This window comes from Anoplopoma fimbria, chromosome 11, assembly GCF_027596085.1.
Source record: "Anoplopoma fimbria isolate UVic2021 breed Golden Eagle Sablefish chromosome 11, Afim_UVic_2022, whole genome shotgun sequence".
NCBI classification, from domain to species: domain Eukaryota; kingdom Metazoa; phylum Chordata; class Actinopteri; order Perciformes; family Anoplopomatidae; genus Anoplopoma; species Anoplopoma fimbria.
This window is the reverse complement of record NC_072459.1, coordinates 8,378,435-8,399,866: the sequence shown is the minus strand read 5'-3', so window position 1 is coordinate 8,399,866 and position 21,432 is coordinate 8,378,435. Positions and strand designations below refer to the sequence as shown.

Genomic DNA, 21,432 nt, shown 5'->3' with positions numbered 1-21,432 from the left:
TTGCAGTTCCTCTCTTTCACCACTGGAGGGCAAACCCTTCAAAAAGACACTCAGCAGGAAAAAGTTAAGATTCTCCTAAAACATGTTTACCATTTTATTATATTTTAAAGTACTTGGAAATATACAATTAAGTATTCCTCATTCTCACAATAAGTAAGAATTACTTGTTTAATGTTGTCGTACTAGTTGAGTTAGCGATCTGTCTGCTGCCCCCCAGTGGTCATAACAAAGAACTACAGCACATTAATTAAGACTTCCAAATATAATGACCAATCTGAGATTAATCCACTTTGTACTATTCTTTTGTATTGTAAGACAGAAGGGAAATCCAGAAGGAACCTTCCACAAGCAGAACGATGGTCTCATGTGATTCGGAGATAGCTAAAGGCTAAGCTAAGCTAAGCTAAGCTAAAGGTACGTAAACAGAGCTATTAACCGTGACCCCATGAGAGCAAATAAATATAAATATAAGTGTCAGTATGACGTCACATCTTCACATTGGTTTTACAAATTTAAAGTAGGACTGATGTTTTTACGGGACACTTAGGTCAACCGTGTGTCAAATAAGAGACTATATAAATGTAAAAAAATGAATCTATTGCATTAACAAGTTTTGTTAATGTTAAAAAATAAAATAAAGACATTTTCGTTAATAGTGTATTCCACTGGAAGTAGACATAACGAGGCTTTGTGGTGCGATTATGTTGTTTTTGTTGAATTGATCCATTAATACATCTTACTGTGGTATTTCTGCTCTACAGAGTTTCCTCTGTTGTGCTTGAATGTAATGAACTTAATAATCACTTAAAGAAATAAACCACATAATCGATAATTGTACAAAATTGTTCATTTATTAGAAAACCACTCTGACTCAACTGAAAAGTTCACAAGCTGGTTTTTACATAGTCGTAGAAGAAAAGTCTGTTTTTTTTCTTGACATGGCTCCTCTCATCTTGTGCAAAACGCTGCTGGTCTCATGTGAATGAACAAAAAAAAAAAAAAACTAAACAAAAAGAAAAATCTAAAAATGTATATCCAAAACGTCACTCAGAACGTCCAACGCAAACCAGACTTCTAAAGCTTTTCTAGAGAGCAGAGTCGTAACATGAAATATATATTTCTGCACCAACGTCGCTCCAGAAGATGATCCGAAGCAGGAAAACTGAAAACATCTGGACATTGTGCTTTCCGTCTCACCGAATCTTGATATCATTTCAAGGCAGTGATATTTTTATTTTTCAAAAATAATGGAAAGAAATTTCACAGGACACAAAAAAAAAAACAAGAGTGGAGAAATCTGCAGCAAATTTATCCCCTTTGGTGTGTAAACTAAAAAAAAAACTACAAAACCTCCTTGTGTGGCGTTCAGGTTTTCCAGAATAATCATGATCAAAAACTAATTTATTACAGTTTTACAGAGTCGTATGTACAAAACGGCAGGAGGAGAAATAAACCAAAAAAACAGTGGAGAGAAAAATAAAATTTGGGAGTTTTTTTGTTCATACTGTTCTAAAATAAAAAGCAGCACTTCCTCCCATTAAAGAAAGTGGAACCAGCACCTGGATTAAAACCCCAAAAACTGAGACTATTTAATCCTGTCGATTGACGACGCAAAACATTTTTTGAGGACTAAATCTGCATTTTCTCCCCAAATTAGACGATCTGCACTTTTCGACGTCACAAAAAAGTTTATCGTCGTGACGCCAAAACAAATCCTGGCTTTGAATCGTGGGATTTTAAAAAAGGAGGCGGAGCAGGAAGTGGGACTAGTTTACCGTCTGAAAACCACATCGCATGGTGGTGCTTGAGAGAGCTGGCAGTGGAGGTCGCTGTGAGAAAAAACGTTTCAGAGTTTTAAAATATATATATAAAAAAAAAAAAAAAAAAAATCTAGCACCAGAAGGATCTGCATCTGATCCAGGACTCTGATCAAGTCTGCATTCCTCTCCCAAAAAATATAATAAATATCAATATATTTATATTTATATACTGATGGAGGATGTGATGATCAGATGGAGAATATCAGAGATAAGAAATCTGGACACCGGATCAGAGACCTGATTATAGACCTGAAGACCTGACCAGTTAGACACCAAGAGAACCGGGACGAGTCCTGGACACTTTATCAGAGACCCAGAGACCAGATTAGACACGTAAAGACCACATCAGACACCTGGAGACATAATCGGAGTCCTAGGAGTCTGTTTAGACACCCAGAGACCAGATCAGACACCTAGGGAGCTGGTTAGACACCTTAAAATCACATCAGACACCTTGACACATAGTGTGAGTCCTGGGAGTCTGTTGAGACACCCAGAGACCAGATTAGACCCATAAAGACCACATTAGACACCTTGATACATAATCGGAGTCCTTGGAGCTTGATCAGACACCCAGAGACTACTTTAGACTACCTTTGACACAGAAAGACTCGGTAAGAGTCCTTTACACTTTATAAGAGAACCAGAGACCAGATTAGACAAGTAAAGACCATATCAGACCTAGTCTAAATCCTGGACATTTTATCAGACACCTTGAGGCCAAATTAGACACATAAAGACCTGATAAAAGTCCTGGACATTTAATCAGAGACCAGATTAGACACCTGGAGACCTAATCTGAGTCCTGGGAGCCCGATTAGACACTTTAAGACCACATCAAACACGTGGCTTCATAATCTAAATCCCAGAGACTACTTCTGACACAATCTGAGTCCTCGGAGCCTAATCGGACACCCAGAGACCACATCAGACACCTGGACACTGGATCAGAGACCTGATGGGACATCATCCATCCTCTTTGACCCATAACTGTGACACTAACGTAAACACACTCAGTCTGAAGTAAAAACCTTTGGTGGAGCCGAGTGCTGCAGGAACCGATTGGTTCTTCACACCGAAGACGACAAAATGAAAAAGTTAAAGTTCGATGTATGGAGCGCAGAATGAATCTAAAACCCTCAGAGTCCAAACTAATCCAGATTAAAGGCTGGATTAGTTCTTGTGCTTCCTCCACAGTTCAGGGTTGGAAATGAAAGTAAAGGATGTGAGGTCGGGTCAGAACTCCTCACTTCCCCCGGTGATGAAATGATTAACAGCTCTTCATCTTGTTTCCCTGCAGTAACCCATCTGTCACCCTTTTTTATTTATTGTAATTTTTCTTCAGTTTAAAACCGAATCCGATCCGGAGAGTTTCTGCTTGCTGGTCGTTCTTTCTGTCACAGCTCCCTCTCTCTCCTCCTCCTCCTCCTCTTCCTCCTTCTGCTGCTTTCCATTCTCCACACAGCCGTTGGTTGTCTCGTCGTTAAACGGTGTGTACTCCAGATCCGGATCCAGGTCCGGCTGGGACTCCACGGCGGTCTCCCAGTCCTCCTCTTCTTCCTCCTCCTCTTCTTCCTCCTCCTCCTCGCCTTTCTCCCTGTGGGCGTCCTGGCTCTGCAGGAGGCGCAGACGGGCCATGGCCTGGTCGATGGTCTGCGTGGTGACCAGGTTGAAGTCGTGCATGCTGATCAGGTGCAGCAGGAAGTTGCGGCAGAGGTCGTTCCTGACGATGTGGACGCCGTGGTGGTCGGCGAACCGCAGGCAGGACTCGTTCATCTGGTTGTCGGCGATGAATCTGCAGAGAGGACGGAAGAGTGAGATGTGACGAACGACAGCGAAAACAGTAAGAAAGGAATCATTTCATCCGTTTTCCACAGAGAGAAGTCAACACGGCGTCAGGTCGACTTCTGTAAAACCTCAGATTATAAACGTTATTTTATTTTATTTTATTAGGAGAAAGCTGCAGGTGTGAGTTCTAAAACCAGGAAGTGAGTCAGCATTTTATCACTTCCTGTTCAATCGTCTGGAAGTCCATGTGTTTTTTTAGTCAGTGAGGTTTGTTGTTTTCACCCCTCTGGTGAATTTAGAAGCTTTTACGAATCCAATTGTTTTTTTGTCATTGCTAACTTCCTGTTGGACTACAAAAACACATCATCAGTTTGTGTTTCCTCCTCAGCTGCTGTTCTTGTAGTTCAACAGGATCAGCTGATTTCTGATTTATTCAGTTTAACAATCTGAATATCTGACCTCATAGTTCATGAAATGATTAATCGTACATTAAATGTTCAGAGTCAGTATCTGCTGATGTAAAGCTGTGAACTCCATGCATTTCATTCACACACACGTATTCTGCTTCATACACACCCGTGCTTCATGACGTGGAGGTTCCACAGCTTCATGATCTCCTTCTCGCCCTCGTTGACGTCGGTGAAATCCTCGATTTGCTGCAGAGAGAGCAGAGCGATCAAACTTTAAAAACTCTCAGGTTTCTAAAGTAAACTAAAGCAACACATTGATCCTTCTTTTTGTCCGTCCAGCTGTAAACTGACCATGGCCGTCTTCTCCTTGAGCCAGTCGGGGTCCCTCTCGTCCTCGCTGTCCATCTCCATCTCCTGAGGACGCAGCGGGACGCAGCTGTCGCTGTGGAAGTAGAGGCGGTTGTGTCCGCTGATGATCGGCTGCTCCTGATCTCCGTCCTCCGGCTCCAGGAACTCGGACAGACTCGCCTTCGTCCTCTTGGGTCTGGACAGAAAATAAAACTGTTTATTAAAAATATTTAAAGCAGATATTTGACTAACCATAATATGTACAGTATCTTCAGGAATTATTTGTACCCTTAAAGCTTAAAGACATAGTTCCGATGTTTTGAAGTATGTTTGTATGAGGTACTTCTACATAGACGGAGTATTACTACAGTAGATGGAGCAAAGCATTGTACTGCTGTGGACGGATTTTAGACACCTAAAAGAATCAATATCAGTGTTTGCTATATTTACACTATTTCCACCTCTTTACCTTGCTGTCAGACACAACTTTCTGACGGAACTGAAGCCGTTATCTCTGCTCGCTTTAAAGACACCAGACTACATTCATTTTACTTGTCATAATACAGGAGTTGCTGGTCTACCGCTGCCTCTATATGTTAGTTAGTGTTATTGTGTGACTTTGGTGTTTTAAAGTGTTAGTTCAGATTCACCTAAGTCAAACAATAACACAAACAAAAGACGCTAAAAAGATACAATTGTCTCACCGAATACAACGACAACGTTTGTCTTTTCACTCTCAGAGGAAAGCTGCTGTTTCGTTTCACGTATATTTCGTGGTAATATCACTTTTCCACGCCTTCATTCTTTAATTAATTTAGCTTTTTTACAGGCGTGTGACACTGTGACTTGTCTGACAGATGAGCCAATCAGAAGCTTGAGAAATGTTGTTGCCGATCACAGAAGAGGCTGAAAAATTCAGGAATTCCTGCAGGTTTTATATTAACAATGTGTAACATTTAGGGGGATTATATTAAATATAATATGCATAACTACATAAAATGTCAATGGAGTCTGGTGGCAAAGGGAGTAGATAACAGCTTTAGCTTCGTTTAGGCGTCTTAAATACGTCCACTCCAGTAGAATGCTTTGCTCCTCTTGGTTTCTCTAAAACTTCATCTACTGTAGTTTTACTCTAGAAGAGTGGTTTTATTAAATACTTCTTAAACATCCCAACGATCCCATTACTAGAGGAAGTGAAGTAATACCTGCAGACGACCACGTGGGTGACGGCCGTCCTCTTGACCGGTCCGTTCCTGCTGAAGGCGAAGCCCGGCTGGCTGTGGATGTCCTGAGGGTTTCCTGCGTACGAACCGTCATAGCACTCGTTGATGGAGACCTCGATCCTTGCTCCTTTAGAGTGAGGCTGCCAGAGATCAAGAAATCAGGAGGATAGGAGGTCAGGAGCAGGACGTGAGAATGACAACGGACAGCAGCAACATCCAGAAGTTCTGGTAATCATTTTTTTTAAATCACTTCTTTAAGAAAATCGTTTAAATCTTCTGAGAATATCACTGTTCTAAAAATGTTTTATCCGTTTTGTTTATTCTCATATTATTTTACTTTTAAAAGGTAAATTTGACCTATTTTTGATCTGTAAAGCAGTTTGTACCTTTGTTTTAAAAGGGGGTGCATAAATGGAGTGTATTATTGCTATTATTATTATTATTCGACTATTTGACTGAATCTGTGAACATTTGTGGGAACAAAAATAAATAAAGTATATTATAATACTTTTTCAATGCTCTTTTTAAAAAAAAAACCTGCTTTACAGGTCTTTGGACTTGTACTTTGAATTATTAGGATCATTTGAGGTTTTTCTACTTTAACTTCTATCTAAACATATATTATTAGGTTTCTGGACTTTTACTTTGATTTATCATTTATTATATTTTAAGGTTTCCGGACAGTGTGACTCCGTCTTACCACGTAGTTGAAGATAAAGCGGGAGTGAGACAGCTTGAGGTGTTTGATCAGACTGTAGAGCTTCCTGCAGTTGAGGGTGCACCAGGGACAGTGGAGGTCGTCTCTGGCCTCCGTCTGCTGCCGCGTGTTGCTGTTGTACTGGAACTGGACACAAAAACAGAGATGGTGAGCGAGACAAACAAACACAGGATCATCTGTGGGGCTTTGAATCCATCTTAAATGAGTCTTTCTAGTCTCTAGTTGTGTAAAGAATGAAAAAGATCGCTGCCTAAAGTGGGGGTGATGATCGGATCGTTGATATGACACCTCATGTTGACTGGAGGTGAAGATGATTTGGACTGATGAAAATAGTTTGGAAGTGTTGGAGGGGCCCGACTTTCGTCTGTTCGATCCGGATGATAAAACTCTTCTAAAATAAGAGCCAGACTCTGTCAGGTGAAGCTGCACGTGAAGCTGCAGATTCAGGATCCGGTGACACCGACCTGGTACAAGATGCGTAGCTTCTGTCGAGGCTCCGCTGAGATGAGTTCTCTTCTGGTTTGCACGTCGGCGTTCAAGGATTCTTTAAGAGCTGCAGCACAGAAGGAGAAATCAGTAACTGTTTTACCGCTGACGGATCATTTGAAACATCCGTGTCGTTGCTGGTTTTTTTAGGGCTCACCCAGAGTGTGTGTGGTCCTCAGGGTGCTGGGTCGGGGGTCCTGGTTGGTCTCAGAGTTGCGGGTGGCCAGAGGTTTGGCCACAGGGGCAGTGGAGCGGTCGGAGGAGTCGCTGGTCCAACGCAGCGTGAACTGAAGGGTGGGGCCCTGAGAGAAGCTTTCAAAGGGAGGCAAACGCTGGAAAAATAAGAGAAAAAAGTTGAAAGCTTATTTATTATAAACAAGAACATCAACCAGATATGAAACTAACAGATTATGTATTTCTCTGGTTTTTTTTGTTCCATGAAGCCACCGGCCTCCACTGACAGTGAGCTGACAAAAGATGGAGGTAAGTGATGTTTAGACCATAATAATAATAATAATAATAATAACTTCCTATGTTATTAATTAAAATTAATTAAACCTTATTTTACACTCTAAAGATAATTGAGGGACAATGATATTGAGTTAATTACAAAAAACAAAGAAAAGGAAAAAAACAACGACATAAAAAGATACTAAAAGTAAAGAGGTAATATCTTTATAAAATAATGAAATCCATAACGATTTGATGGCTGCATTAAAATCATTAGAATGAACTTTGAGAGAAATTTGCTTTTTGTGTACATAGAAAAAAATTCTGAGGCCTTTTTATTTCAACTCGTGAAAAACAGGAGCGAAAACAAAAGCGTTCGTATTTTAGTTTGTGGGGATCAGGTTTTGTTGTTATGGATGAACTCAGTCTCATTAAATCATTAAAGGTGCGTTTATAAATCCAATCTGACGCTCGACACTCAAACGAGACTCATGTTGATGGATGGAACAGGTTCTATTTCTATAAGAATTAACAATCTGATACCAAGTTAGACTGGATTAAGAACACGTTTCCGATCGTACATTTTTCCTGGTTATTATACAAAATAGCGGCTCTTATGCATAAAGATTTTGATGAGACTGTTACACTATACTTAAGAAAAGTCGTTTAAATAAGCAGGCTAAAGCTAACATTTGGAGTTAGAGAAATGTAAACTAGTTATCTTAGCTAAACACTTTATTAAATAGTATAACAAGTTCATTTCTCACATTTATAGATAAAATGTCAATGAGAAGGGTGGAGAAATGGTCTTGTAATTAAATAAAAAAAGGCTGAAACAACACTAATGGAAGTTATTCTCCCCCCACTTTCCACAAAATGATGTCTACAGAGGGTTTAGCATTCTCACTTCTCATTCAAAACTCACCTTTCCGTCCAGGATGGTCTCCCACGTCGCCCTCTTCTTGGTGACGGGACTGTCCTCCATCTCTTGCATAGACACCTCGTACTCCCCGTCCAACAGCTGCAGACGTCTGCACACAACCACACAACCAGCATGACGGGGTGTTACCACTTCTTGAGATCAGAACAAAGACATCGTTCCTGCGGATTCAGAAGCCAGCGGTTTGTGATTTTCACCTGTTTTTGTCGAAGACCGTCATCTGAGCCACAAACGTGGTTTCTCCCTCCTCCCTGAGAGAAGAGCTCCTCCTCTTCCTGTTCACCACTTCCTCTGTAAAATCTGAGGAGGACACAAGTGAAGACATGTTAACACCTCCTGTTTCCATGGTGACCACAAATAGCCAAACAACAAATCAAGAAAAAAAGAAGGTCTGGCTTATTATAACAAGTTTTTGCAGTTCAACTCTGATATTCTCTGGACTTCAATGTGATCAGATAGATTATTTCTCATCTCTCTGTAGTTATTTTCTTGACTACAAAAAAACACTATCCACTCAGGTTGTAGACAAGTTTTCTGTCACAAACAAGCTTCAGGAAGTTCAGGAAAAGAATAATTTGGATATTTAGCCAACTGGGAACTGGATTTAAGCTGAAGTTGAAGCAGGGCAGTTGGTCTGTAAACTGTGATGGATGTTTTGGTAATGATTTAATTTCTCTTCCAAATAAGTTTGTCTCAAATGACGTCACATTGTTTTCAGACGCGAGCAACTAACTTGGTGAGTACGATGTTGTTGTTACTCATAGAAATCAAGACACATGTTGAAATAAAGCAGTTAAAAACAAACCCGGACCTCTGCTGTGGTGGTTCTCTCCGTTGGTCAGGCCGTTGATGGGAGTCCGGGGGCATCCGGGCCTCGACACCCTGAAGAGCAGCGAGTACGACTTCACCATGTGGGAGTTGCTGGGCTCGAACTCGCTGCTGGGGACCAACAGGGAGGGGAAGGAGCCCGGCTTGGCCTGGACTCCAGCGCTGGTGTCCGGGTTCAGAGGAACCTGCTTCTTCCCCGTAGGGACCTGCTTCACCGGACAGCTCACATCCTGGACACGAGGGGCGGGGGAAAGAAAGGACATTTTAGAGTACGTTTCTCTGACGCCGGATACGATGGAGATGTTGAGGTAACGACACACACCCACACCACACACCACACACACCTTCCTCTTCTTGTGACACACTTTGACCAGCAGCACCTCCAGAGAGACAGAGTTCTGCTCGTTCTCACTGTCCTGAGACGGCTTCCCTGAGAACACAAACAAAAGGACTTCCTGTTAGTCACCATGAATCAGTGAAAAAAAAGAAAAACCTTCTCCTTGACCTCCACTCCCACTGCACTTTTACTAGGCTACGGATGTTTTGTTTGTTTTAAAGCAACTTTAAAGCAATAATATAAAATATTTAATATACAATGTGTAACATTTTGAATATATTCAAAAAGGTTTGGATATATTTTTGCAAGCAGAAGACCAACTACCATTTATATTTTATTGAGTTTCTTTTTAGCGACATGTTCCGAGTGAATCTGAGTTCCCTCTCACAGTTCCTCTGTGTATTTGGATCTAAGGCTTATATTGTGAAAGGTTAGAACAGAAGGAGTGGATCTGGTCTGCACTGCCTTTGTCAAATGTTGAAAGGAGTAATAAAGTTTGCCATCTTGGTTCGGCGTTGTTGTACACTAGAGTGTATGTTTTAAATATGAACGTTCCCCACAACTAGATTGGTTGATGCTTTTATTCGTTGGTGCAAAACCTCAGTCAGAATTTTTTTTGTCACTTTTCTGCCGCATAATATTTGCCTACTGTGTAAAAGTACTCACGACAAAAACACTTAGGGGAAAAAAAGACAATTCGACGGCAGCATTAATAAATACAAACTTACCAGCTTTATGAAAGAAGCCAGTAAAGGTGAGCTGCAGATTAGAGGCCAAGCTGTGAATAAAAACACAAGAGTTTAAAAAAGATGATTTACATTTCAAGTTCAGATAGTCAGTTGTTTTCATTCAAGTAAATGCAGAAGTGAACAATTTAACTTAATTCCCAGTTTAATGTGTTTATTATGATAAATGTATTTATATACAAAGTTTGATCTGGTCTATAATCCCCCACCAGGCAACATACTTTGGGTCCCACTGACGTACAGCAGATAGTTTATGGATATGATTTTAATCTCTGTATTTTGTTGTTTACCTGTGAGTCTCCTGTTCGCCTCGCATCTTTTCCACTTTGAACAACAGATTGTCAACTTTGGAGGTTTTCCTGGACCGGCAGACAAACAAAAGGAAGTTAACAACAACAACAACAACAACAACAACAACAACAACAACAGTGACCTTCAGTCACAATAACTGATCACTGAATAGATTCAGTCCACTGACTAACATCAATATATCTTGCATGGTCGAATAAGTGGGTCAGAAACCTACTTGCCTGACCAAAATCAATTTTTACTTGTCTCTATACAAACTGTTTTATTGATAAGTAGCTATCGATAACAAAACCAACACAGTCTCACTACAGTTTGTGAAATAGTCACAAAATGACTCTATTGGGTTTTGTGCTGGGTGGCACGATTTGTTCATTTCTTTCATGTCGCTCGGCATGAGTCCTTTTTCGGAACATTACTTTACAAAACTAAAGTTAGGTTTAGGAAACAAAAATACTTTGTAATGTTTAGGAAAAACATCACGGTTGGGCTTCCTATAACTACGTGCAGTTAGGTTTAGGAAAACCACCACAAACGCATCGCTTTGGGACACGTTGTGTCAAACATTACGTAATTTGCTGCATGTGTGTATGTGCATAGAAATATATACAGTACATTTAACCTCCAGGAGTCTGAATCAGCTCTTTACTATTTTCATAGTGTATTTGTTGTTTACTGTCTGCAGGTTCTAAACATTTGCGTGTTTCTTACTCAGACTACAGAGACTGAAGAAAGTTCCACTTAAAGCTGTTTGAGCCAAAGTGGAAACGACCACAACACCTGATTAAACGTTGAGCAGGAAGCAGGTAGGATGTTTAATCAATATCAGCTGGAAGTGAAACAGCAGCTCGTGGAGACGCAGTGGCAAATTAAATGTTGTTGTTTTTTACGACACAGCTTCCATTTTCCAGTTGGACTCAACCAGGACAAACCATGTGAGCTCTGCGTTTGATACGGTGCTTGTTGGTAGATTTGCAAACAGATATTTAAATGGGAAGCATGCCCACCTGGCCCAAATCTGGCTCGCTGTTTGTTTTTTTTAGTGCACAGAGTTTGGTGGCCTCACATAATTCCTTCCCGCTTCCGTCCAGCTCCAACCTGAGCGGCCGTCTAATGAGCCAGAGTAACTGAAAACACTTGTGAGGCTTTGCAGGGGTCTGCAGGAAACAAGAACCCACCTTTACATCTTTAGGCTGCGTTTAGAGAAACATCAGCACTGATTTAAAGAGTGTGCAGGGTTTACGTCCACGACCTCGTTCCTGAAACGTCTTTATTTCACCGTTCTCCAGGAGAACATGATTGATTCCTGACATGATGTCAGCGGTGCATTTTACTTTAATTAGCTTTCAGTTACATAAAACATCAAGACTTCACCAGCAGCATTAGCTATGGATGGAGCCGTTTTAAAAAGGCAACACAAGAGGGAAACTGCTCAGACATCTTTGTTGCACGGAGCCAATTTAGTTGTCTGGACACAACCTAACCGGCTTTGCATTAAATACAAAAAACTAAACCAGTTTGATGTTTAGCTTCTGATGAACTAAGTAAAGACCAAGTAAAGAGAGGAGCTCCTTTATGTGACTGAAGCGGGCAGAGCAGCGTGAAAGTGAAACTGAGCCGAGCTGCTGCTGTAGACGCGGCGCCTGGTTCTGTGAGCTCCACTTCAAATCAGGAATAACACACCTTCTTCTAACGGCTGCCATTTTTAGTCAAGCTGCACAGAAAGTTACTGTTCCTCAAAGAGGAAAAGTACCAGTCTGATGAGAGGGTGCCCAAATAAGGACTGCAGCTATTAAACTTTCAATTTTAGTGTTGATCTTAGCAATGAGAGGCTATTAGAATGATTATCTTGAAATAACTTTTGACTTTTTCTTTGTTTTTTAAATTTTAATTAATGTTAAAACTCTGATAATAAAGAAAACTGAATTAATAATGAAAGCTCAAAGTTGTTTCTTTAATTTTCAGTTCAATACTGTAAGAATTTATATTTTTTTCTTTTGCACATAAATGTGTTTTTGAGCGACAAAAACAACAAAACAAAAACATGCCAGCTTCTGTTCGTATCTTAGCTGAGTTTTGGTACCAAGACAAAACTATTTCTATACCTTCTGACAATTAATACATATTTCTACACAAGTCATAACACAAACAGCTGCATGAAACTGACAAAAATATGAATCAATATTCGACTTGCTTGTTTCACCGTTTGTAATGCGATTATTCAGCCAGAGATTTCAAACTTGAAAAACATGACCTACAGTCCCTCAGCTCAACATCCATGTGACGTGAACACCACCCAACAACGTAGTTCAATGCTCCCCTGAACCACAAGCAGCCTCGTGCATATCAGAGGAATCTTTTTTTGTCTGTATGCAAAGTGGCCTAACTGAAAACGTCTCTCCGATCTCAGCTTCGACTGATCCAGTCAGCCTCAAACCTCCAGCAGACCGTTAACTCTCTCTAGATAAAACTTGGACTAACTATTTAACACCAAGTTTCAGGTTTAACAAAAAGTTATGAAACATAAACCAGAAAGCAAAGCCACACAAAAAAGACACAAGAAGAAAGATAACCAAAAACACAAATAATCTCTTAAACCTAAATGTTTTCTATGAACTCTGGATTTTTACCTTTTGACGTTATTCCTTGAGTTTCGGTGGGACATGTAGGTGAGGGTCCTGTGCAAGAATATAGGCTGATAAAAAAAAGAAACAAACAAGTGTTAAAATTCTTCTTCAACACGCTAAGATCTACAGAAACGTTTCCTCACATCTCAAATGGTCAAGTTAATCATGTGACCGTTTTTGAGGAAAGTCAACACTCACAGCGATCAAGTTCCTGGTGCGGAGGAACCGGTAGATTTGGGTTGGTTCTGCAAATAAATACAGTTTCATCGTCAGCAAATCAATTTGTTATTCAGCCTTTTATGAGAGTATTTTGAATCTTAAACAAGCCTCAAGCTGGATTTAAAAGCATGATAAGCTCAGTGCTCTTAGTGCTGAACCAATAATTTATTTAATGAATGAAAACTTTGTTTAGAAACTAATTATGCAAATCATTAAATAAGTAAAAATAACAAACATTTGCCCCTTAAAGAGAATCTCTGCTTTATATTTTAAAAATGTACCGTTAAGTCAGACAAAATAATGTGTATGTATACATCGGTTTGAGTCCAGTAGCTTTGTTTTCATGTCGTTTATATAAACTTATTAACAATGAATTGATAGATAAGCCCTAACCCAAAAAATATCCAGCAACAGATTAATATAATGAGATGATTTGCTTTTACTTTGTCTTTGTAAGTTCATACTGAGTTAAATACCCCAAAAATTGCAGCTACATTAACTTATCCTGTATTAGGTATGACAAAACTTGTTCTAAACAAGTACATAAATATTGTACTTTTTACTTCTCCACTACACCTCAGAGATAAATAATGTACTTTTTACTCCACTACATCTCAGAGGTATATATGGTACTTTTTACTTCTCCACTACATCTCAGAGATAAATATTGTACTTTTTACTCCACTACATCTCAGAGGTATATATATTGTACTTTTTACTCTACTACAATTTGGAGGTACATATTGTACTTTTTACTGTACTACATCTCAGAGATAAATATTGTACTTTTTACTCTACTACATCTCAGAGGTATATATTGTTCTTTTTTCTTCACTACATCTCAGAGGTACATATTGTTCTTTTTTCTTCACTACATCTCAGAGGTGTATATATATATATATATATATATATATATATATATATATATATATATATATATATTTTTTACTCCACTACAGCTAAGAGGTGTATATATATATGGTACTTTTTACTCCACTACATCTCAGAGGTACATATTGTTCTTTTTTCTTCACTACATCTCAGAGGTGTACATATATATATATATATTGTACTTTTTACTTCACTACAGCTAAGAGGTGTATATATATATATATATATATATATATATATATATGGTACTTTTTACTCTACTACAATTTAGAGGTACATATTGTACTTCTTACTCTACTACATCTCAGAGGTAAATATTGTACTTTTACTCCACTACATTAGTCTGACAGCGTTAGTTAGTTTTCAGTTTTTCATTCCCTTCATGTCCAGGTAAAACCATGTATCTTTGATAAATGAAAGGATCACCAAGTAGTAATTATACACAGCATAAACTTAAACATCTACAGTAGTAAAAATGCAACAAACACTAATGCACCAGTAACATTTTACTGATCAATCAGAACTTGTACTTTAAGTACATTTTGCTATCAACACTCACACACACACATACTAGATGCCACATACTTTTACTTGAGTAATGTTTAGAGTGCATGACTTTTACTTAAAGTGTATTCTCAGTGTGGTTTTTAGTACTTTTAAAGCAGTAACGGGTCTGAATACTTCTTCCACCTCTGGTAGTAAAGCGGAAAGGGACGTGACTCGTCGGTGTGAGTTAAAGTATGAAGTATATCAGATGTAAATCGATCTGATCAGCCCCTCAACGATCACACGGCCCACATTAAACTTCCTGTGACCTTAATTCAACACTCATATCTTTAAATATGCGACCGGATGACAGCAGCAACTCACTCTCGAAGGCCTGCAGGAACAACTCGTGGTCGGCTTGAATGAGTTGCATGTTGGGCTTCTTGGCCACAGCCATCGCAGAGGAAGAGGAGGAGGAGGAGGAGGAGGACTGGTAGAACCCGTTGGCTTTACCTCCAGAACCAAACCCCGCCGGGTGGGTTCCACCTGAGGAACCCTGCTTCTGTGGAGCCATTGGTTAAACACACACAGAAATGATCGAGGAAACTGCCCCAACACCAGATGTGAACTGGTGTTTCAAGAAGAAGAAGAAAAAAAAAAAAAAAAAAAAAAGGGAAAGAAACTCAGCTCCTCTTCCTTTGTCAAAACAAAAGAGCAGTGTTTGCAGAAAAACAGCCGCTTAGGCGAAACACTGCTCACTTTCCATTTTAAAAGACAACTAATGCAAGTTTCACTCTTTTTCCAGCTGACATTGGTTAAGCTACACGTTACAATCTGATGTTTTCGTTCAGCCGCCGGTTCAATGGTGACGGAGACTCGGCGAACAGGCTTGAAATGCGCGAAACAAGAAACCAGCCTCCGGCGAGCTGACGCGGCTCGCTAGCTAACCGGCTAACTTCCTTAGCCAGTTAGCAACAACCCCGGGCTAGCTGGATAGCATTGTCCGGTGCTCTTGATTTCGCTAATCGATAACCTGCGAGCTGCTACCAAGCGATAAATGATCAAACATAACAATGGCACACGTTTTTAGTGGGTTCGATGCCATCATTTCACAAAAATTCGCGGTATAAATCGCGTAGCGCCCGCTGGCAAGTTTGATCAGCGGTGCCGGAAAGCAGCACAAAGTAACGTAGTGGTTTTCCGGTTAGTATTTTCACAATAAATTCTTATTCAAATTAGAAATTGTTTAACACGTGTTTCACTGCAGTTTTATGTGATACAGGTACGTATATCGATATCAGAAAGACATCCCAGAGGAAACATTTATTACATTGATAACATTTTTTTCCAAAAAAACTAATGTTGATGATCAAATTATTTATTTTGAAGGTATATTCTATATGTCTTCCGGTTTTTTGGCCTAACTTCGACAACTTGTGAAATATACGTTGAAGCTTCTTATGTGTTGAACGATCCCGCCTTCCAACAGTTCCAGCCAATCAGCGTGCTTGTTTGTGAAATCCTGCGCTATCATTGGTGGGAATATTGGCTGGTCTAGACAGAGGCACATTTGCCGCCTGCAGCATGGCGAGCCAGGGCTAAATATGGGCAGACACTACATTTTATTAAAAATAAACACATATACCTTGATGGCTCAAATTAAGTCATAAAGCTGCTAATGGAAAAAGAAAAAGTTTTAAATAATATCAGAATAAAATGTGCATAAATATGAATTTCCTTGGATTTTTCTGGAAAAAAAAGATTAAAAAAAAAGTAATTTGAGATCTTTGACAGTTAAAATGAATGCAAATCAGAAGCATCTGAAGCCCGTGATTTATTGATTTTTTTTTCATCTTGAAAATCGTGAAGTATCAGTTCCATGGAGCGGATTTCATGCTAGTATCCAGCATTAATCATTACATAAAATGATTAAAACTCAAAATGTTAAAATTACAAATGAACAAAAGAGTAAATTTATTTGTACATCATTTATTTACATGTTTCATTTCATCATTTGTTTGTTTTCCCTGTAATTGCTTAAATATACATTTGTAACAAATTACATTTTCTGGTTTGAAAAGAAAATGGAGGTGTGGTTAAAAGAGATGACATTACATGGTACTAATCTTAACTGATATGTTCCAGTATGAGCACAGAGCAGCCTGCACATGATTAAACCACTGACCCTGAAACATAATGAGGATTAAAATAGCTCATGAGCACACACAGTGCTTGAACTTGCACACTGGTGATATATTTCCACTGTGTTACTCAGCGGCAACAATAACTCCTGTTACCAGTCTGAGTCAGTGAGTGGGTTTTGTTTTTTGATGTTCAAATGTCAATCTGAAGGAGCTTCAAGTGCAGAATATTGTTCTGACTCTTGGAGAGGGAACTAGTCTTCTGCTGTGTTCTATGATGTTTTGACCATATTATAACCCTTTAGAATAAAAAGCCTTTATTTTCATTGTACAGAATACAAAAAAAAAGACCCGGAAAAACAGCAAAAAAAACTAAACGACTTCAGCAAACAAACATCCATAGCCAACAACATATTATAAAATTATAAATAAACACAGTTTAACAATATGTACAATGCACTGAAATAAGAGTATTTATTGCACTATAATACATGTATTTATTGAAGAAATAATGCAATTACTGCAAAAGAATAAATGTGATTATGTCACTAGAATACATTTAATTATTGCATTCGATTAAATGTTAATATTAAACTAGAATAAATGTAATTATTGCACTTGATTAAATGTAATTATTGAACTAGAATAAATGTAACTATTGCACTAGAAAAATAATAATTGTTGCACTAGAATACATGCAATTATTGCACAGAATAAATGTTATTATTGCACCAGAAAATTGTTTATTATTGCACTAGAATACATGTAATTATTGCACCACAATAAATGTTTTTATTGCATAAATTACATTTAGTTATTGCGTGAAGTAAATGTAATTATTGCACCATAATAAATGTGATTATTGCACTAGATAAATTAAGTTATTGCACTAAAAACAAGTTAATAAATGCACTAGAGTAAATGTGGGTCTACTGTTCTAGAATAATTGTATTTATTGCACTGGAATAAATTATGAATGTAATTGCATAGCTGTAGCCTTGTTCTGTTAGACTTTTTCTCCTTCTCGTGTTTTATTCAGAGCTTCTGCTTTTCATTATATTTATTATAAAGTAATTTAAAAAGTACCATATTAATATTTACAGATTTTAAAACCAGTAAAGTTCAACAAAGCAAGGCAGATTGTTTTCTCTATTGTGAATTACTTATTCATCACAGGTAACCAAATGGTTATAATTAAAAACACACACACACACACACAAACAGCTTTGACTTCAGTTATGATTTATTATTCCAACATATTCCCTTTAACAGAAGCCATGGTGGCTGTTTGTCAGAGCAATAGTGCATAAAGTACACCTGCAATGAGCCTCAGAAAGTAAGCATGATACAGTAGTGAAAGTGATCGATATTTTGATTTACTCATTAAACCATTTCTTTTAAAAACAAGACACAAGAAACGTCGATGACACACAAAACCCATTTCACCTCCGTCTCTAGTCCCTTCTCCTTAGAATGAAAAAAATAAAAACAAAAACCACGAGAGGATGAATTCATTTCCCACAGCTCAGAGGGATGTTTGATGCTGAACTGACATCATGTCAAACTTTTAACGAGCAAAACACAATTTATTAAGGAGTTAAATGTTGGCATTCACATCCCGTTAAAACCTGTTAGGAAAGAAATTTAACCTTTAAAAAATGTAGTGCTGGAAAAAGTAATTGGTGGGAAATGTATGATATCTTTATAGCCTGCTGTCTCTAGATCAACTTATGTTTTGTTTTTAAGCCGAATGTCCAAAGCTAGATATTTAACAGTTTTCTTCTGTTTGGGGGAGTTTAAAATGTAAATATCTCACAGCTTATACATTTTTTTGTTGTTTTAATGCTTTGTTTATCTGCTTCTTGTAGCAGTGAACTGAGAGATAGATGATTTACATATTTAAGATTTCCCAAACCAGAGGATGAGTTTGCAAAAATCCTATTGAAAATATGTAAAACAAGAACTTTAATCACTCTAAATCATTCATTTGAACAACTAGCGTTTGGTGTAATTAAATGAGGCATCAAAAAGGCCAATTAAGTTTTCAAGACTGAATTATCGGTGGAGTTAAAGATGTAAATATCACCTGATGAAACAGGCTTCTTATGACCATCATTATCTCAAGGATGGAGATAATTAAGTCATCAAGAAAATGAGGCAATTACCTCAGTATCTCAAGTTAATGCTCCGAGATAAAACACTACAAAAAAGTAGAGGAGAAAATGTGTAAACATGAGAAAACAGTTGATCTCGAGGTAACTAAGTTGGGATAACGGGGTAAAAAAAAACAACAACTTAGTGGCGTTCTGTAACATAACCAGAGTTTTAAATTCTAAAGTGTCTTCACTGACCGAACGTCTTCGCCCCTCATCACACATAATAGTAAGGTGTTTAGATTAATGGCATCATCTCAGGGACGTCAAAGTGCAAAGTTGCCTTAAGAAGAAGTTATGATTTTGTAATAGTTTTACATCCAAAACACACAGAAAAACAGATCTGACCCACAATCCAAAGAGTACCGGACCAGTGTTCAGATCCCTCATGTCCCATCAGTGCTCCTGACCTCATTTGGGACGTCCTGATCAGGGTGGAGAGCATAATATGTGGGTGACTGGCACCGGTTTTTGTTTCAGTGTTTTCTCCACAGTATGTAGGTGATGAGCAGGATGAGGCCCGCCGACAGGCCCGCGATCACAAACTGGTGGATGGAGAGGACGTTCTCCAGCGTGTGGATCCTCTCCTCCATGGCGCTGGTGTGGAAGTAATCGTAGACGCCGGCTCCGATGCTCCACAGCGCCCACACCGCGTCCAACACCAGCGGCATGGCGAGGCAGACTGGGGAGGCTCAGCAGCAGCAGAACAGACTCTGTCAAAGACTGGAACACAACAAGACACTGAGCAATGGTGGATGTATCTGAATGGGCAATGCTGAGACTTTTACTGTTGAATGAAACTCTAAATTCCACAGAAAATAATTTTTGACAGATTATTTCCTTGAAAAAACTCCACTATGTCAGTGAAATTAGACAACAGTTTAAGTAACATACAAAAAAATGTAATTTAATCATGTTTTAGCAAATTTGCAAAATTCACAGCAATCTAGTCCTTTAGAGACACCAAAAGAATAATTATGACATTGCTTATACATGGTTTTGTTGTTTTAATGCTTTGTTTATCTGCTTCTTGTAGCAGTGGCCTGGGAAATATATGATATACATTTTTTCAGATCTCCAAAACACGAGGATAGGTTATAACAAAAACCTTAATCAATCTAAATCAATAATTTCAACAACTGGCGTTTTGTGAAACAACACTCGGCATCAATAAGGCCCATTAAGTTATCAAGACTGAATTATAGGCCATATACAGTTTAAACTTCACATACTGATATGATTTGATATGCCGAGTTGAAGAATGCCTCACAATGCCTATTCCAATTCTGAATTTTGAAAATGTGTAAAACAATAACACATATTACAACATCATTGAAAGCTTACATACTTGCAGCAATGTGCAGACAAATAAGGTGTTTTATGCATAATATAACCAGCAGGCTAAAGCTTTAGCTGCTCTACAGATCTGATCAAACCAAGTCTTATTACTCACAGCATGAGCTCCTTCATTGGTTTACAAAGACCGCACAATATTCACACCATCCGATGAATGAACCTGCACACTCACATCATCGCTGTACATTTGTTGTTAACTTGTTTCAGGAAAAAATAAATATTGGAAATCGGATCCTCCGTCAGTCACGTTGTCAGCTTCCGGGTGTGTTCTCCATCAAGATCCCCTTTTCTCTCGCGTTGCAGGACAGATGCGTCAAATTCACTTTGCTGACCGTCCAAAATATAATTAATAACGCATTGCAACATTTGATTATCACAAATGACATCTTCTGGGACATTCGGCTGCATGGAAGTGATCCATCGAGGTGTGTTTTTATTGTAATGGGTCCACATCGCATCAGCTCCCACGTGGTGAGAAGGGACGTTGTTTTGGTAACATAAGAATAAATCGACATCTAACATGATAACTCTCCACAAACATCTATTGTTTTCTTGCCGATTTTCATAAAAGTGCTTTTGAAAACAACAGAAACGTTTCTGATTCTATGAGAAAGTGTAATTCGCCTGCTTGCTGCGAAGAAAGTCAAAATAGTGTATATTTTCAATGCAGTTTGGTATGGCAATCGGACAGACCAGTGCCAATTACTTGAAGCCTCAACCCGACCCATCTACACTGCCAGGCGCGGTGGCCAAGTGGTAAGGCGTCGGTCTCGTAAACCGAAGATCGCGGGTTCGAACCCCGTCCGTGCCTGTCAGCCGTGATTTACAACCTACTCCTTTTTTAAATACTTACAGATCCCAACGCACATAATTATGCGTAATGTGAAAGTGTAATAATTGTTACAACAAATACAATGTATTAAACATTATCATGTATTATTTATTATTAAGCCAAACAAAAAAAAACACTCAAAAGTATTTGGTGTGAAGAGTTTTCTTATAAAGTCTATGATTGTGGCCGAATGCAACTTCTACAGAAACATTTTTTAAAAGTCCACAAGAGTTTGCAAAAACAATACATATGCTCCAGATTTTTATACCGCCCTTCGATTAACCATGTGTGCTGTGCTGTTAAAAATAATTTGTCACAACAACCAAG

At 38.6% G+C, this 21,432-nt stretch overlaps 1 protein-coding gene, 1 long non-coding RNA gene and 1 other non-coding gene across 3 annotated transcripts; 1 reads left to right on the top strand and 2 right to left on the bottom strand.

The window, feature by feature from the left end:
* Positions 1-829: 829 nt before the first annotated feature.
* Positions 830-15,782, bottom strand: LOC129098064 (polycomb protein suz12-B-like). Its single transcript, XM_054607018.1, has 16 exons — positions 15,008-15,782; positions 13,226-13,272; positions 13,031-13,095; positions 10,385-10,453; positions 10,077-10,126; positions 9,356-9,441; positions 8,995-9,241; positions 8,381-8,483; positions 8,169-8,274; positions 6,951-7,125; positions 6,772-6,860; positions 6,290-6,433; positions 5,572-5,729; positions 4,370-4,562; positions 4,185-4,264; positions 830-3,615 (listed from the first exon to the last, which is right to left on the bottom strand). The coding sequence occupies exons 1-16, from the start codon at positions 15,195-15,197 to the stop codon at positions 3,162-3,164; spliced, it is 2,256 nt and encodes a 751-aa protein (XP_054462993.1). The 5' UTR covers positions 15,198-15,782; the 3' UTR covers positions 830-3,161.
* Positions 15,783-18,559: 2,777 nt separating this feature from the next.
* On the bottom strand, positions 18,560-20,706 carry LOC129098915 (uncharacterized). The gene is made up of 2 exons (XR_008531616.1): positions 20,371-20,706; positions 18,560-19,640 (listed from the first exon to the last, which is right to left on the bottom strand). It is a non-coding gene; the product is annotated as an uncharacterized LOC129098915 (long non-coding RNA).
* A 306-nt stretch (positions 20,707-21,012) lies between these two features.
* Positions 21,013-21,084, top strand: trnat-cgu (transfer RNA threonine (anticodon CGU)). Its single transcript has one exon. It is a non-coding gene; the product is annotated as a tRNA-Thr (tRNA).
* Positions 21,085-21,432: the final 348 nt, after the last annotated feature.